At 44.7% G+C, this 16,742-nt stretch overlaps 1 protein-coding gene across 14 annotated transcripts in view; it reads left to right on the top strand.

Annotated features, from left to right (window-relative positions):
• Positions 1–16,742, top strand: part of RALGAPA2 (Ral GTPase activating protein catalytic subunit alpha 2) — a 271,235-nt gene that overhangs the window by 46,505 nt on the left and 207,988 nt on the right. For all 14 annotated transcript variants that reach the window (XR_014832899.1, XR_014832897.1, XR_014832895.1 and 11 more), the window contains 5 exons: positions 1,037–1,080; positions 3,878–4,055; positions 5,113–5,228; positions 6,376–6,514; positions 8,449–8,648. Coding sequence is in view for 10 of the 14 variants with exons in the window: in XM_021078032.2 (XP_020933691.1) it covers positions 1,037–1,080; positions 3,878–4,055; positions 5,113–5,228; positions 6,376–6,514; positions 8,449–8,648 (677 nt within the window). In the remaining 4 variants the exon portion in view is untranslated. The remainder of the gene's footprint in view (positions 1–1,036; positions 1,081–3,877; positions 4,056–5,112; positions 5,229–6,375; positions 6,515–8,448; positions 8,649–16,742) is intronic.

Below are 16,742 nucleotides of genomic sequence, written 5' to 3'. Positions count from 1 at the left end.
GATTATTTCTGTTGAAAAAATGGGAAAAAAGATTCTCTCACTTAAGGGTTCTGATGTATTTTTATTTTAAAAGGTGACTTCCTTTTTGTGGTTGAATCTCATTTAGAGGCTGCGTATGGCATTTAAGTGTAGTTGCCAAGCCCTCTCCCAGCTAAGGGCCTGAGCGCACCTGTAGAGGCCTATATGACGTGTGTCCATCCTGTCCGTCCAGTGGGCTGCAGCAGGGTTTCTGCTGTGGGCTGGTGCGGTTCTGAGTGAGCCTTGATCCCCTCTCCTTCTCAGAAACCCGAGTGCTTTGTCAGATGAGGTATTGATGGACTCAACCCATAAATGTGGTTGTCATTGCAAGGAGAGTTGTCCTGATTGTTTGTAAAATGTTCTTGTAAAAATGTGTTGTGAGCAGTAGATTTGTATTGTTTTTTTTTTCCTTTAGAGATTTTAAAACGTCATTCATTTTGTGCTTGACGGAGACACTTGCACACAATCCACTGTGGGCATTTAGGTTACCTTAATATCAATCATTTTGACCCTTAAAAGAATTTTTTTTTTTTTTTTTGTCTTTTTGCCTTTTCTAGGGCTGCTCCCACGGCATATGGAGGTTCCCAGGCTAGGGGTCTAATTGGAGCTGTAGCCACTGGCCTATGCCAGAGCCACAGCAACGCAGAATTGGAGCCGTGTCTGCAACCTACACTATAGCTGATGGCAACGCCAGATCCTTAACCCACTGAGCGAGGCCAGGGACCGAACCTGCAACCTCATGGTTCCTAGTTGGATTTGTTAACCAATGTGCCACAACGGGAACTCCTCTTAAAAGAATTTTGAAGAGATTCCTACTTAAAGTATTTTTATCCTAAAAATATCTCTCCTTCTATGACATTGCTTTGCTTCTGAAGGTCAGCCTTCTTCCTCTTATTTTTTAAAAATGACATCTTATGTCATAAGTACATTTTTTTCTTTGTAAAACCAATCTTTTAAAAATAGATCTTAAATATGCATTCATATGCCCCATTTCTAATACATTGTTTTAAACTTTCAGGCTCAACTTTAAAGAAGCTTCTACACACTGGAAATTCTATTAAGGTATTTATCTTAGATAAAAGTGTAATGGCGTTTTTCATAACTCTTAAGCTTACTCATGACATAAAGTGACAAAATTAGGCCATTTTGAAAAACATCTTTAGAAGCCATTTAACTTAGTGTTAATTTCTCATTGAGAGATCATCTAACAAATACTGTTAGAGTTTTTGTTCTCACGTCATAATTTGTGATAGACATTTTATTTTATTTTACTTTATTTTAAATTTTTTGGTCTTTTGTCTTTTTAGGGCTGCACCCATGGCATATGGAAGTTCCCAGGCTAGGGGTCTAATTGGAGCTACAGCTGCTGATCAGCAACGCTGGATCCAAGCTATGTCTGTGACTTACACCACAGCTCAGAGCAATGATGGATCCCTAACCCATTGAGTGAGTTCAGGGATGGAACCTGCAGTCTCATGGTTCCTAGTCTGATTTATTTCTGCTATGCCATGATGGGAACTCCTTTTTTTTTTTTTTTTTTTTTTTGGTTGGGGGTACGTTTTAAATATTATGAGAAGAAAGTGGCTTGGGATTTGGAGATTTGAAATTCCAAATTCTAATTTCTGCTGCGTGCAGCCAGGGACCTCGGGTGAAGTGCTGACTGCTCCAGCTTTATCATCAGAAAAGAGAAGGGACTGAACCAGGTCCTCCCTAAGCTTCAGAGCTACTGTGCCTGATTCTGTTCACATCAGTAATCTTCTTATTAAAATTTATAAAAATTACTACAATTATTAAAGTGATATGAATCTTTTTTTTTTTTTTTCCTTTTTTGAGAACCCTTTTGGGAAAAAAGAGCAGCAGAGCCTTACTCTTGAATATTTATTTGCAGCAGATCGATCTTTCAATTTTGACTCAAATTGGCTTATTTTAAAATGAATGTGCCTTATTTATTTATTTATTTATTTATTTTTGCCATTTCTTGGGCCGCTCCTGCGGCATATGGAGGTTCCCAGGCTAGGGGTCTAATTGGAGCTGCAGCCACTGGCCTACGCCAGAGCCACAGCAACGCGGGATCTGAGCCACGTCTGCAGCCTGCACCCACAGCTCAGGGCAACGCCAGATCCTTAACCACTGAGCAAGGCCAGGGATTGAACCCGCAACCTCATGGTTCCTAGTCAGATTCGTTAACCACTGAGCCTCGATGGGAACTCCGAATGTGCCTTTTATAGTGATAACATACCATTTGATGCCTGGATAAGATGACCCTAAAACATAAGTGGCCGAAGAAGCTGACCTGGGGTATGAGTGTTATGGAAGATAATTCACTTCAGCTATTTAATTCGTGAGTGTGCCTTTAATAAGCTAATACATTTTTGGTTTTATACCAGTTTAAATAAACAATCCTAGCCACTCAAACTTGATCGGTACACTATCTCTTACCTGCTGGAAAAAAAAAAAAAAAAAAGGAGGTGAGCTGTTACTAGTTTCATGATTGTTTCTACTTTAATTAATGGTCATTTAGCAAAAACTTACTAGGTTATCTTCCGCTTATTATTGGCCTTATTTACATGTAATTTTCTTAAATGGAGTTAGCATAAAAATTGGAGACTTGTGGTAGAATTTTATGGACGCTTTCCTCTTGTTAAATGTACTGTACTTGGGTTAGCAACCCATAGAGCCCTGTCATCTTATTTTGTCTGGTGCTGAATAGCACTCTGTGTTCAGCAATGTCACTGTTCATCTTACCTGCTGGCCAAGTGTGGGCGGGTGGGAAGAGCGTGCTGAGCCCAGGGTGTGTCTGGAAGGGCTCTGGGGGATCCGCTGTTGATGGTGCAGCACTGTCACCAGACAGGTGCCTGTCTTGGTGTATTTGACGTCTGTAGGAAGTCAGCCAAGCTTTTTCTTCCTTCCTTTATCCATCCTTCCCTCCCCTCTCCCTCCTCTCCTTCCTGTCTCTCCTCGTCCTCTTCCTATTCCTGCAGAACCTTCTGCTTGGCCTGAACACTTGCTCTGTCAGAATTACACCACTTCAGTGTCATTGAAAGGGGACCAGGCAGCCCCTCGATTGTGTGCATTTGGAGCTCACTACCTCTTTCAGCTGTGTCTGACCTTTTCTTTCATTCCTTTTACTTAATTTCACTTCTTTTATTGACATCATCTTTGCAGCCATTTAGGAATTCTGTGTTTAAGAATTCTAGGAATGGGATGAAGTTGAAAGTCAGTGCAGAGGAGGAGAAGGCACATCTACCTATATTGACGTTTTCTACCAGGCGATGCCCATGATTCAGAGTGTGGTGGAGGCGTAGAAGAGAACAGAGTGGGGACAGAGGAGCCAGGTCATCAGGGGCCTGTTTAGCTCTGAGTGTTCTGATTTTCAAGAGTGTCTTACACGTGCATAATGTAGTGTCATGACAAAAATTCTGTCCAAAGCACAGCATAAATTTGGAAGCTTTGCATTGTTTTCATGGGTAATCAGGTGTTGGTGATACAGGCACCATTGCCTTAAGGAGAGGAGTGTTAATGGGAAATTCTTATGTAGTGTTTCTGTGAGCTGGGCAGTTCAGACTCACTCCCATACCAGTGCTTTGTGGCAAACTCTGCAATCATCCCTATTTTATAGACAGGAGGCCAAGGCCCAGAGCAGTGACGTGGTCTCCGTGGCTCACTTTTGGGCCAGCGAGTGGCCGGGCCCAGGTGGCGGCATCCTTGCCTCCTGGTCACTAAGTGAAGCACTTGGTGCAGAACTTCAGCAGAGCCTTTAACGTCTCATTTTCCCCCCTCAGAACCAATGGCACGTTGCAGTGCATTTCTGCAGATACATCTCCGTGATTAATTTTGTGGCCTTTCGTTTTGTTTTTAGATAAGATGTGAAGGAATCAGGCTGTTTCTTCTGTGGCTTCAAGCGCTGCAGACGAACTGTGCGGAAGAGCAGGTGCTGATCTTTGCCTGCCTGGTGCCCGGCTTCCCAGCGATCATGTCATCCAGGGGGCCGTGTACCCTGGAGACGCTCCTCAGTCCCAGCCCTGGTGTCGCTGATGGTGAGTGACGTTCGCACATCCCACAGGTGCAGAGCTCCCTTGGCGTTACGTGCAGGAGTTCCTCGGTCTGTCTGTTTCTTGAATAGACGCTGTGGTCTGTTTCTTGAATAGACAGGTGCTGGGGAGAAACTGTACCTGTTCGTGCTCATTGTAGATTCTTACAAACATTAGAACTGACGGAGTTGGAGCCTATTTCCTATGAAACGATGCTGGGAGAAGTTTGCTGGAGGGGTGGTTAATGGGAGCAGAAGGGAGGGGACAGATATTGAATGAGTAGGGACACATGGTGCTTCTGGAGGGCTTTTGGTGTTAATGAGATATAAATCCACTGTCCAAACTGCTGGCCACTGTCCTCATCACAGTGGCTTTGTAAGTGGACATTCATCTGCCCACCCAGGCTCTTTTTGGCCAGCTGTGTATTTTCATGCAGCATCATGGATGGATGGTAGTGGCCTTGTGAGACCATTAGTGGCAGCTCTGTGCCTAGTGAGTTTTCAGGGAAATTGACTGTCACTGATTTCTTTTTCTTTTTCTTTTTTGTCTTTTTAGGGCCACACCCATGGCATATGGAGGTTCGCAGGCTAGGGGTTGAACCCTGAGCTGTAGCTGCCGGCCTACGCCACAGCCGCAGGCACATGGGATCCAAGCCACATCTGCAACCTACACCACAGCTCATGGCAGCGCCGGATCCTTAACCCACTGAGCAAGGCCAGATATCAAACCTGCATCCTCGTGGATGCTAGTCAGGTTCATTTCCGCTGAGCCACGACGGGAACTCCAAGGTCATTGATTTCTACTGTGCATTACTTCCTTGCTCAGTGACAGGCAGGTGTGTGGTCGCGGGCTGGCCAGAGCAGAGCTTGGAAGGGAGAAGAATGGCCCAGAGAGGGAGGTGGCTTCGTGGGCCTCTGTCCCATGTGCCCAGGGCTTCTCTGCATGTGGCCTGGTCTGTGGTCCCGGTAGTCAGATACACATATTTTAATAGGGGCCATTGTTTAAAAGCCCGGTTCAGAATATAACTTTGGTAAAAGAGCTTTCCTTATTTTCCTCTCTGCAGCAAAGGTATATCCGGAAGAAATCACTCCGCTCGTGCCAGCCATGTCAGGGGAGAAGATTGCAGAGGACCAGACGTGCTTTTTTCTTCAGCTGCTGTTGAAATATATGGTTATTCAGGTAGGAGCACAATTATAGACACTTTGGCAATGGTCGTATTCTCAGTAGGAAAGAGAAAAACACTGCTGCTTTTCTCCTCGTCCATCCATATTTTATAGTTTTGCTTTTTTTCCCCTGAGGTGATTTTGTGCGCTTTTTCACTCCACGTAGACTATGTGCCCGGACGCTTCAGCAGAGACCAGGTGTACACACTGTTTTGTGGGTGTGTGTAAAGGAAACAGTTCTGTCCTCCATCTGTTTGTCTCTTTTATTCTCACGTTATTTCTTGTTATTCACTCAGAACACTTCACTGGTGACACTTCTGCTCACCAAATATGTGGGGCTCCTCCCCGCACCGAGTCTTTCTGAGCCACACCAGCTGGGTGTCGTGCGGTTTAGCTCATGTCTAATGCCGTCTCTCTGGAGATGGTATCAGATCCCACAGGAAGAAGGACTCGGTCCTGTAAGGCTGCCCCCACCCCATTCAGAGCCAGTCACCGGTGGGAGGGTCCCCCAGTTACCCACAACCTCTGTCCAGCTTGGCTCCAAACCAGAGGCGCCCATGACCCCCTCCTCAGGTTCAATCAAGTGTCTGGCGCGGCTCACAGAACTCAGGGAAACATTGACTTACATTCACCAGTTCATCCAAAGATGTGATAAAGACACAGAGGAGGGCGTTCCCTTCGTGCCTCAGCAGTTAACGAACCTGACTAGTATCCATGGAGTCGTAGGTTCCATCCCTGGCCTCGCTCAGTGGGTTAAGGATCCTGCATTGCTGTGAGCTGTGGTGTAGGTTGCAGACTGGCTCGGATCTGGTGTGGCTGTGCCTGTGGTATAGGCCGGCAGCTACAGCTCCGATTTGACCTCTAGCCTGGGAACCTCCATATGCCGTGGGTGCGGCCCTAAAAAGCAAAAAAAAAAAAAAAAAAAAAAAAGCACACAGAGGAATAGCTCCATGCAGATGCACATGGAATGGAGTCCGGGGCGGGGGGTGCATCACCTGCCTGGCGTGTGGATGTGTCCCCAGCCTGGAAGCTCCCTGAAACCCAGGCTCTTGGGGTCTTTCTGGAGGCGTGATCGGTTGTGAGTGACACAGCGGCATGTCAGTTGAACAGGTGTTAATTGGAAGTGTAACCATGTGTATGTTCTCTCCCATGTGTATCTGAAGGCTGCAAGCCTGGAGTGGAAGCATAAGGAGAATCAAGAGACTGGTTTTAAATTCCTTTTCACGTTGTTTCGAAAGTATTACCTTCCTCATTTATTTCCATCGTTTACCAAGTTAACGAACATCTACAAGCCTGTCCTTGGTAAGTGCCGAGGAAGCTGTGGCTGCCGCCTCTTCCAAAATTTGGATTATTTTTTAAGTAATCATTTTTTCCTCATCCTTAATGGTAACTTTGTTGTGAGAGGTTTAAAGTTTCTTAAATAATTTTAACTGTGCAGAACTTAAGATTTATGTCAGTTCATAGCCATAAAAGGGATCTGTGGCTCCAGTAGTCAGAAATAATTTGATAGGTATCACGATATTCTTGGTGTAATTACATTTAATAATTTTTTTAATATAAAGAAAAGCCTGAATTTCCTAAAATACTCTCTTATGGGTGGTGAGGTGTGGTGATCCCAGACCTTGCTCAATGGTGAGACTGGCCCAGGCTGCAGAGCTGCCTGCAGGTGTGCTTTTGAAAACACTGGATCTTCCATCCAGCAGGTGCTACTGAGGTGCCAGTGGAGGGCAGGTGTTTGGGCGACTGGGGACCAAGTGGCAGTGGCCCCAGAGGGATAGAGAGCCTGGGGGGTGTGTAACCTAGCTTCAGAGTCTTCCTTCTGTAAGAAGTAAGGACCCTTGGGATAGAAGCATGGTGGGGGTTGTCTAACCTAGCTTCCAGGGTTTTCCTTCTATAAGAAGTGAAGACTTGGGACAGAAGTGTCCCCTGAAGCGGGGTGTGTGGGGGGTGATGGCAGGAAGGGGGAGATCTTTCCCCGTAAAACAGGGTGAAATTAGTTCAGATGAACAATCAAGAACAATTTGGGAGGAGAGAAGGTCACAACAGACATTAAATTTATCTGGACAGCTAGTTCAGTTGTCTGTGGGTGGATGTGAATGCACACACACACACACACGTGTGTCGGGGAAGGCAGCTGCAGCTGCAGCTTGGCTCATTTGGGAAGTCATAGAAGTGCTTTTAGTGGTACTGGGATGTGTGTTTTGTTAGCTACATACGTGTAGGTATTTTTTGCATAACTTGTTTCTGATTTGATAAGTAGTCAGTATTCATTGTAGGAAACATGGCATGCTGTTAATATCCCTAGATTAAGTTATCTGCTGAGAGTTTTTCTGCCTCTTGTGTGTACCTTCAGTGTACAAAACTGAGTAGGAGGGTTGAACTTGTAGCAAGATTCAATACCGTGTAATTTTCATATTGATCATGGAGTTTTAAGAATGAGAAATGGACTTATTCATTCTTTGGAAATGGTGGCATCTGAAATCTCAGAGATGAAACATGACTGTCTGAAATCTTTCATCCATAGAGAAGATTATATTGATTCTGTGTCTTTGGATTTACCCGAAGTGAGAAGAACATAAAACTAAAGATCGGTGGATTTGATTAGTGTAGTGTTGGATGTCAAAATAACTAATGTGGTAAAAAGTGGCTGTATATGCTTTTACGTGGGTTCCAGTCATAAGATTAAATGAGTTAGAAAAGAGTATTGTAATCTCATGAAGTTGCTCTATTTTTTTTTTTTTTTTTTTTTTAGGGTCACACTCATGGCATCTGGAGATTCCCAGGCTAGGGGTCTAATCAGATCCACAACAACCTGGGATCCGAGCCCCATCTGTGACCTACACCACAGCTCATGGCAATTCTAGATCCCCAACCCACCGACGGAGGCCAGAGATCACACCTGCATCCTCATGGATACTAGTTGGATTCGTTTCCCCTGGGCCATGGCTGGAGCTCCACTCTAATTTGTTAAAAAGAGTTATGACTTGTTTTTCCACAGCGGAGTACCATGGTTATATGCAAATAACAGCCACCCTCCTGGGTTGGTCACACTGCAAGGCAGAGTCAGAAACGAGCCTACCAGAGGATGCTGTGTTTTAGTCACTTCTGGTTCTTTATAATCTTTGCTGCTGTTTAGACCACCAAGTGTATGTCTATTTAATTAGAATCGGAAGCATTCGTGGGGTTGCGTAGTGCTAAGACCCACTAACCCGGTCACGTGTTCCTTGGTCTTGCAGATGTCCCCCACCTGAGACCAAAACCCGTGTACATCACGACAACGCGAGACAATGAAAACATTTACAGCACAAAGATTCCGTACATGGCAGCTCGTGTTGTTTTTATTAAGTGGATCGTAACTTTCTTTTTGGAAAAAAAGTATCTATCCACAGCACAAAACACTAAAAATGGAGTTGATGTATTGCCTAAAATCATACAGGTATGTCACTTGTCGCTTTTTTACTGTTTAAAACTGGTGTCGTGATGCACACTAACATACGCCAAAGCGGTTGACCGTCAGGGTTACTGCCCTCTGGTTTGTTGTCACGGAGGCTTGATGTTACTGTCTCCCCCGTCCGTGATGCTGGGTTTCAGAGGGAGCGTGCGTTAGAAACTCTGGCCAGGCTTGGTGGGCACTGCCCTGACCAGGCAGCCTCGGGTGGAGGGGGCATCCTGCAAGGCTGGTCAATGTGTGTGCCTGGCTCCCCCTCATCCTCCCGCCCTCACGCAAGCCCAAGGACCCTGAGGGTGGGACCAAGGGCCTCTCTAGCCATTTCCATCCCAGCCCTGGGAAGGGCCTTGGGGACTGTGATCTGGTCTGTGGAGAGGACCTGAGAGACAGCCAGGTGCCCTCTGAGGTCTCAGGGAAGGGGTTGGTCAGCAGCTCAGGATGTGGGGGTGGTGGCTGTTGAGCCATGGGAGAGGGGGTCGCCCAGAAGCGAAGGCCGTCTGTCTTAAGGCCTTGGTTGCAACCCTCTCCTCCTGTGGGCCTGTGGGGCCGCCCTCTCTTGCTGGCCTTGGTCACAGCTTCATGGGCTTTTTCACTGGCCCAAAGCACAGGAGGAGGACGCATGGTCCACCTAGTGCAGGCTGGCTGATGCCTGCAGTGCTCGGACATGTGATGCCGGCCCGAGCTGGGGGTATGTCACTTGGGGAGTTCTTGGTACCTGAGCTGGGGTATGTCACTTGGTGGGTGCCTGGTAGCTCGATGGTGGAGCACCGAGCAGGTCCAGAGCACAGGTGTCACTGGCCACAAGTGACTGAAGACCCACTGGAGCTCGTTTCCACAGATGTCAGAGTGAGACATGATTACGGTAAGATAGCGGAAGACTCACTGAAAGAAGGTTTAACAAAACCTTCAATTTCTGAATTTAAACATGCAGTAGGTAATGTTCACTGCTGGGAACAAAATTGGTTTTCGGAAGAACTATCCCATAATACTGGTTAAAAAAAAAAAAAACAGAGCTGGAAATCAGAAATTAATAGGTGAGAACTTTGAACAGGTGCAAATCTACCTTGTAGACCTTGTTGAGGGCAGAAGAGTGGGAAGTGATAATGGAACTAACAGTAAAAAAAAAGCTTACCTGAGCTGAAAAAAGGTCACCCGTTAGACTGAAAGGGCCTTTTTTTTTTTTCTATTACTCAATGAATTTTTTACATTTATAGTTGTACAATGATCATCACAATCCAATTTTATAGGATTTCCAACCCACAACCCCAGCGCACCCCCCCCCCCCAAACTGTCTCCTTTGGAGACCATAAGTTTGAAAGGGCCTTTGAATCCCAGGAAGAATTAGCAAAACAGACACCAACCTAAACAGGCGTGTGACCTGCAGGGATTAAGAAAAAAAATGACACAGACTTTCAAACAGAAACAGCAGTTACTTCAAAGGAAGGACACTGACTTAGTACTGCATAGCTAATCTAACCTGCAGCCCTGGAAGCGAAAGAAACCTGTCTGTCTTGTCAGTCTCTTCTCAGAGCCTTACTTCAAATCACAGACATAAATAAGCACATGCCATGTTGACTTAAGGCCCAAGTTCATTTAAGGTCTAAATATAAAAAGAAAGTGATGAAGAACTTAGGAGAAATCTATAGGAATGTATGCATTTGGGAAGTGGCAGACCACGTTTGGTAGAGATAAGACCCACAAACCATAGAGTAAATGAGGTTTGACATTATTTTAAAAAGTTGAAAAGGTCGTATGTCAAAAGGGAGCATAAAGCCAGGTGCAAGCAATAGACTGAGGAGCCTCAGTCCCATCATGGCTGTGAAGAGGGTTCATATCTCTGCTCTATCAAGAGCGCCTGTGAAGGGATGCGAGACAAACAACCTAACTGAAAAATGGACAAAGGAGGGAGTTCCTGCTGTGGCAAGGTGGAAATGAATATGCTGATATCCATGAGGATTCGGGTTCGAACCCTGGCCTCGCTCAGTGGATTAAGGATCCATCATTGCCATGAGCTGTGGTGTAGGTCGTAGACCTGGCTTGGATCCTGTGTGGCTGCGGCTGTGGTGTAGGCCAGCAGCTGTAGCTCCGATTCAGCCCCTATCCTGGGAACTTCCATATGCGGCAGGCATGGCCCTAAAAAGAAAGAAAGAAAAAAAAACAAAAGAACAAAGGAGGTGACAGGCAGTTCATCTAAGAGGAAACTAAGATGGCTCTGGGTCTCACCAGCAGTCAGGGAAACAGTTAATTCTGAGCTACAGTGACCCATCAGTAGGCAAAAACTTCAAATCCTCAGATAGAACTTTGTAGGGAATGTAAGAAACTCAGTCGCACTCTGATACATTTTTTTCATTGCCTCTTAATGTGGTTATGCAGGCAATTCAAAACACTTGCATAACAAGGATGTAACTTCTTCCTGCCTAGTTTCAAAATTACAGAAAACCGTCACCTATATGTAATGAAAATAAGTTACTCATTCTTGGGAAATACATTTGGATGATGAGAAGTAGCGAATTAACCACTGCGTCCAGGTTCTGATTTTTCTCCCTTTGACTCTTCACCCTTGTGAGTCACCCACTTGTGTAATCTAGCCGTTTCCGTGTCATGAGGGTCTGAGCTCCTGAATCAGTTTAGGAGGGTTTACCATCCTCACAGAGGAAAGGCACCAGAACTCAAACTGTCTTAGGCAGAAAAGAGATACTTGAATGTCGTAGAAGAGCAGCTCGTGGTGAGGCTGGCTGAGGATGTGGCTTCCCCTGCTCTGTGGTCCCACCTCAGCCCCTCTTCTCACCTCCGCCCTTTCCCTCTAGCTCCGTGGCCTGCTCTGCTGATGGCAGCACTGCTGCCCACGGCTGGGGTGCTGCTGTCCTAGTTCATGTTTGGGGACAATCCAGAAACATAAAGCCCTTTCCTTCTGTCTGGGTGGAAAAATGTAGGTTACCTGCGTGCTCTAGAGCAAGGACCAGACACAGCGTTGCTTGGCTCAGATCTGGGTGTGTGAGCAGCTGGGGAGGGTTGTGCCTGGCTTCCAAGAGACAGAATGCTCCCTGGCTCGGGGCTCAGCTTCCTGGGAGGCCGGTGTGCTGCTCTCAGGGGTGCACAGAGCACTGGGGTCTGAGAGGCGGGGGCGGGGCTGGCTGCTGGTCAGATGACTCCCAGGCCCACTGCTGTCATACCCTGCACATGGCTCTGCCTGGAAATGGCCACTGCTGTGGTAGCCTTTCTGCACCTCACAATACGTTATTGATTAGTTTCCTGCTGCTGCTGCTGCTGTAGCTAATTACCATGTATTTATTATCTGACAGTAGTAGGGATCAGAATCCCAGGTCAGTCTCCCTGGGCTAAAGTCAGGGTGTTGGTGGTTCTTTTCACCTTCTGGAGGCTCCAGAGTAGGGTCCGTATTTGTGCCTTCGCTGGCCCCTTGGAGGCTCGCTCCCTACCTCACACCACCTTTTCTACCTGTTTCCATCTTCGCCTCGCCTTCTCTGTGTCTCATCCTCCTGCCTCCTATGCATCCTTGTGATCACATTGGGACCACCCAGGTAATCCACAGTCCTTCCCATCTCCGCATCCTTAATTTAATCTCACTTGCTCAGTCAATTCTGCCCTATAAGGCATGTGCAGAGGTTCTGGGGACAAGGGGATCTAGGTTGATTGTTACCCAGCCGACCTTTGTCTCTTGTGTTCCCATCACAGCTGTGTCCTGCCTTATCTCACCTGTGTCTGCTCCTCATTTCCACTGTACATGAGAAAAAGCAATTTAAACAACCAAATATTAAATTTTGGAAATGGAGTTGCAGGAATAAAAGCACATAGGATTATTTTCATCTCCTGAACAGTTTTTGTTTGCAATATCAAATTTAATATAATTTTACCTGTGTATAGTGAACATCACTAAGTCAGGTGATCTAGAATCTCTTTTCAAAGAAATTACAGCTGTTATAAGAGCCCTTTTATTTATTTATTTTTAATTTTTTTGCTTTTTAGGGCCACACCCGAGGCCTATGGAGGTTCCCAGGCTAAGGGTTGGATTGGAACTGAAGCCACCGGGCTGATGCCGAAGCAATGTGGGATCCAAGTCACATCTGTGACATATACCACAGCTCAGGGCAATGCTGAATCTCCAGCCCACTGAGCAAGGCCAGGGATTGAACCCGCATCCTCATGGATTCTAGTCAGATTTGTTTCCGCTGAACCACAAAGGGAACTCCTAAAACAGTATTTTATTTTATTTATTTTGTTTTTGTTATTTATTTATTTAATAATTTATTTTTTTTCCCACCATACAGCAAGGGGATCAAGTTATCCTTACATGTATACATTTTTTCCCCCACCCTTTGTTCTGTTGTAATATGAGTATCTAGACATAGTTCTCAATGCTACTCAGCAGGATCTCCTTGTAAATCTATTCCAAGTTGTGTCTGATAAGCTCAAGCTCCCGATCCCTCCCACTCCCTCCCTCTCCCATCAGGCAGCCACAAGTCTATTTTCCAAGTCCATGATTTTCTTTTCTGTGGAGATGTTCATTTGTGCTGGATATTAGATTCCAGTTATAAGAGATATCATATGGTCTTTGTCTTTCTGACTCATTTCACTCAGTATAAGATTGTCTAGTTCCATCCATGTTGCAGCAAATGGCATTATGTCATTCTTTTTTATGGCTGAGTAGTATTCCATTGTGTATATATACCACATCTTCTGAATCCAACCATCTGTTGATGGACATTTGGCTTGTTTCCATGTCCTGGCTATTGTGAATAGTGCTGCAATGAACATGCGGGTGCACGTGTCTCTTTTAAGGAGAGTTTTGTTCGGATAGATGCCCAAGAGTGGGATTGCAGGGTCATATGGAAGTTCTATGTATAGATTTCTAAGGTATCTCCAAACTGTTCTCCATAGTGGCTGTACAAGTTTACATTCCCACCAACAGTGCAGGAGGGTTCCCTTTTCTCCACAGCCCCTCCAGCACTTGTTATTTGTGGACTTATTAATGATGGCCATTCTGACTGGTGTGAGGTGGTATCTCATGGTTGTTTTGATTTGCATTTCTCTTATGATCAGCGACGTTGAGCATTTTCTCATGTGTTTGTTGGCCATCTCTATATCTTCCTTGGAGAAGAGTCTATTCAGGTCTTTTGCCCATTTTTCCATTGGTTGATTGGCTTTTTTGCTGTTGGGTTGTATAAGTTGCTTGTATATTCTAGAGATTAAGCCCTTGTCAGTTGCATCATTTGCAGCTATTTTCGCCCATTCTGTAAGTCGTCTTTTTGTTTTCTTTTTGGTTTCCTTTGCTGTACAAAAGCTTTTCAGTTTGATTAGGTCCCATGGGTTTATTTTTGCTCTAATTTCTATTGCTTTGGGAGACTGACCTGAGAAAATATTCATGATGTTGATGTCAGAGAGTGTTTTGCCTATGTTTTCTTCTAGGAGTTTGATGGTGTCCTATCGTATATTTAAGTCTTTCAGCCATTTTGAGTTTATTTTTGTGCATGGTGTGAGGGTATGTTCTAATTTCATTGCTTTGCATGCAGCTGTCAGGTTTCCTAGAAATGCTTGCTGAATAGACTTTCTTTTTCCCATTTTATGTTCTTGCCTCCCCTGTCAAAGATTCATTGACCATAGGTGTCAGGGTTTATTTCCGGGTTCTCTGTTCTGTTGCATTGGTCTGTCTGTCTGTTTTGATACTAGTACCACACTGTTTTGATGACTGTGGCTTTGTAGTATTTCTTGAAGTCTGGGAGAGTTATGTTCCCTGCTTGGTTTTTGTTTCTCAGGATTGCTTTGGCAATTCTGGGTCTTTTGTTGTTCCATATAAATTTTTGGATAGTTTGTTCTAGTTCTGTGAAAAATGTCATGAGTAATTTGATAGGGATTGCATTGAATCTGTAGATTGCTTTGGGTAGTATGGCCATTTTTACAATATTGATTTTTCCAATCCAGGAACATGGAATATCTTTCCATTTCTTTACATCTTCTTTGATTTCTTTGATTAAAGTTTTATAGTTCTCAGCATATAAGTCCTTTACCTCCTTGGTCAGGTGTATTCCGAGGTATTTGATTTTGTGAGGTGCAATTTTAAAAGGTATTGTATTTTTGTATTCCTTTTCTAATATTTCATTGCTGGTATACAGAAATGCGACTGACTTCTGAATGTTAATCTTATAGCCTGCTACTTTGCTGAATTTATTAATCAGTTCAAGTAGCTAAAACAGTATTTTAAATGCAGCTTCCAAATAGAATTCGTACTTGTACCACTCTGTGTTAAAAGCCACGTATGAGTTTTGTGTGCGTGTGTGTTTTCCAAAGTGTATCTATTTCCCTTTGATCTAGACCTGATAGCTCTGACGGTATTTTCCACCAGGGAGGACAGGACTTGGTGCGTCGCCCAGGCTTAGCTCGCTACCCCTTGGAGAATCTGGTCTGATAACCGTTCTTGTTTGGTGGTGTCACTCATGTGAGATCGAGAATATATTGCTGGGAAATCCCAAACCACACAGGTGACAATGACCACAAACCTGCCTTTCAAATCTGAATATTCTGGGTGCATCAGCTCAGCTGAAAATGTTTTCAGTGAACTTTTTTTTTTTTTTTTGCTTTTTAGGGCCTTACCCGCAGCATATGAAAATTCCCAGGCTAGGAGTCAAACTGGGAGCTCCAGTTTTCAGCCTACACCACAGCCACAGCAACTCAGGATATGAGCCATGTCTGCAATCTACACCACAGCTCATGGTAACGCCAGATCCTTAACCCACTGAGCGAGGACAGTAATTGAACCTGCATCCTCATGGATCCTAGTTAGGATCCTTAACCGTTGAGCCGCAAAGGGAGCTCCCTTGGTGAACTATCATTTATTCCTTGATAAATCATTTTTGTATGAGAGAGAAGTACCTGCATCAGAGAAAACAGAGTGGAGATTTTTATTTTATTCTGCAGCAGCGATGTTTTACCAGTTCTGTCCATAACAGAATGAAAAAAAAAAAAGTTGGAGGTGCTAAGACAGTTGATCATCCTTGTTTCTATGATAGCTCTTTAGTTATTTTGTTGAAGTATCACTTTTACTAATTTGGAACCAGCCCTTCATTAATGATTCATGGGCTGTGGTTTCCTGAAATTGTTGTATCTCAGGGGATGAACAATTAGAAAAAATGAATCACACAGACTGATACCCCTGCGCAAGTTTGCATATCACACAGACCCACTTGTCTGTGGACTACACTCTAGTGCTCTGTGATCTCAAGATCTCCCAAGGCAAGTGTGGGCTGCCCCCAACCATGTGGGCAAACCATGGTGGGGGCTTGAGGCACTGAGCATCACCAGCAGGATGGCAGCTGCATCCTCCTTTCACACCTGCTCAGCGGGTGTCATCATCGGGCCTGATGCTGAGGGTGAGCAAGTCCCAGGGTGATTTTTGGGCTGAAAGAAGACCAGGTAAGAGGGGAGGGCTAAGTGGTAGCCCCCGTCTCAGTTTCCTGAAGCCTGCCAGTGCAGCCCCGGTCCAAGCAGACTTGTCTGTATCACTAGCCAAGCCCTCATCATGTGCCAAAGAAATCAAAATCATCTCTGCATTTAGCTCTGGAATCCACTCATACTAAATAAAGCATAGTGGCGAATTCCAGCTTGATTGTATTGGGCAGAAAACAGACCTCTCTGTAGTTAACTTATGTTCATATTCTTCCTATTAGTCTTCATAAAAGAGGCAAGAAATGAGACTTGAATCATCAGTTTGTTTTCACTCTCGTCACTTACATCTGTTAAAACATACAGATGTTTCTGGAAAGCAGCTTTTTGCTGATGTGGTTGAGAGGAGGCCGAGAAAAGCATTGTTTTATGAAGGAAAGTAATGTTCAATTTACGGCATGATGGGAAATTCATCTATGATACCATGGTGCTCTATTTAGATAACAGCTCAGTTTTTAAAGTTACTTGGTGCCTTTAAACATAATTCTTTGTTATTTTAGTTAACTAATTGCTGTATAGTTGTCTGATGGCCTCAAAACATAGTAGCTTAAAATAAGGAGCCTTTAATCATATTACATATCTCCCTTTTGGGGTCAGGAATTGGGGTGGGATTTGGTTGAACAATTT

This window comes from Sus scrofa, chromosome 17, assembly GCF_054392235.1.
Source record: "Sus scrofa isolate SSC_HxYL_T2T_F1_AM1 chromosome 17, Sscrofa_HxYL_maternal_Yorkshire_Landrace_v2.0, whole genome shotgun sequence".
Taxonomy (NCBI): domain Eukaryota; kingdom Metazoa; phylum Chordata; class Mammalia; order Artiodactyla; family Suidae; genus Sus; species Sus scrofa.
Note: the sequence above shows the minus strand (reverse complement) of the source record. Positions and strands in the feature narration are given on the sequence as shown.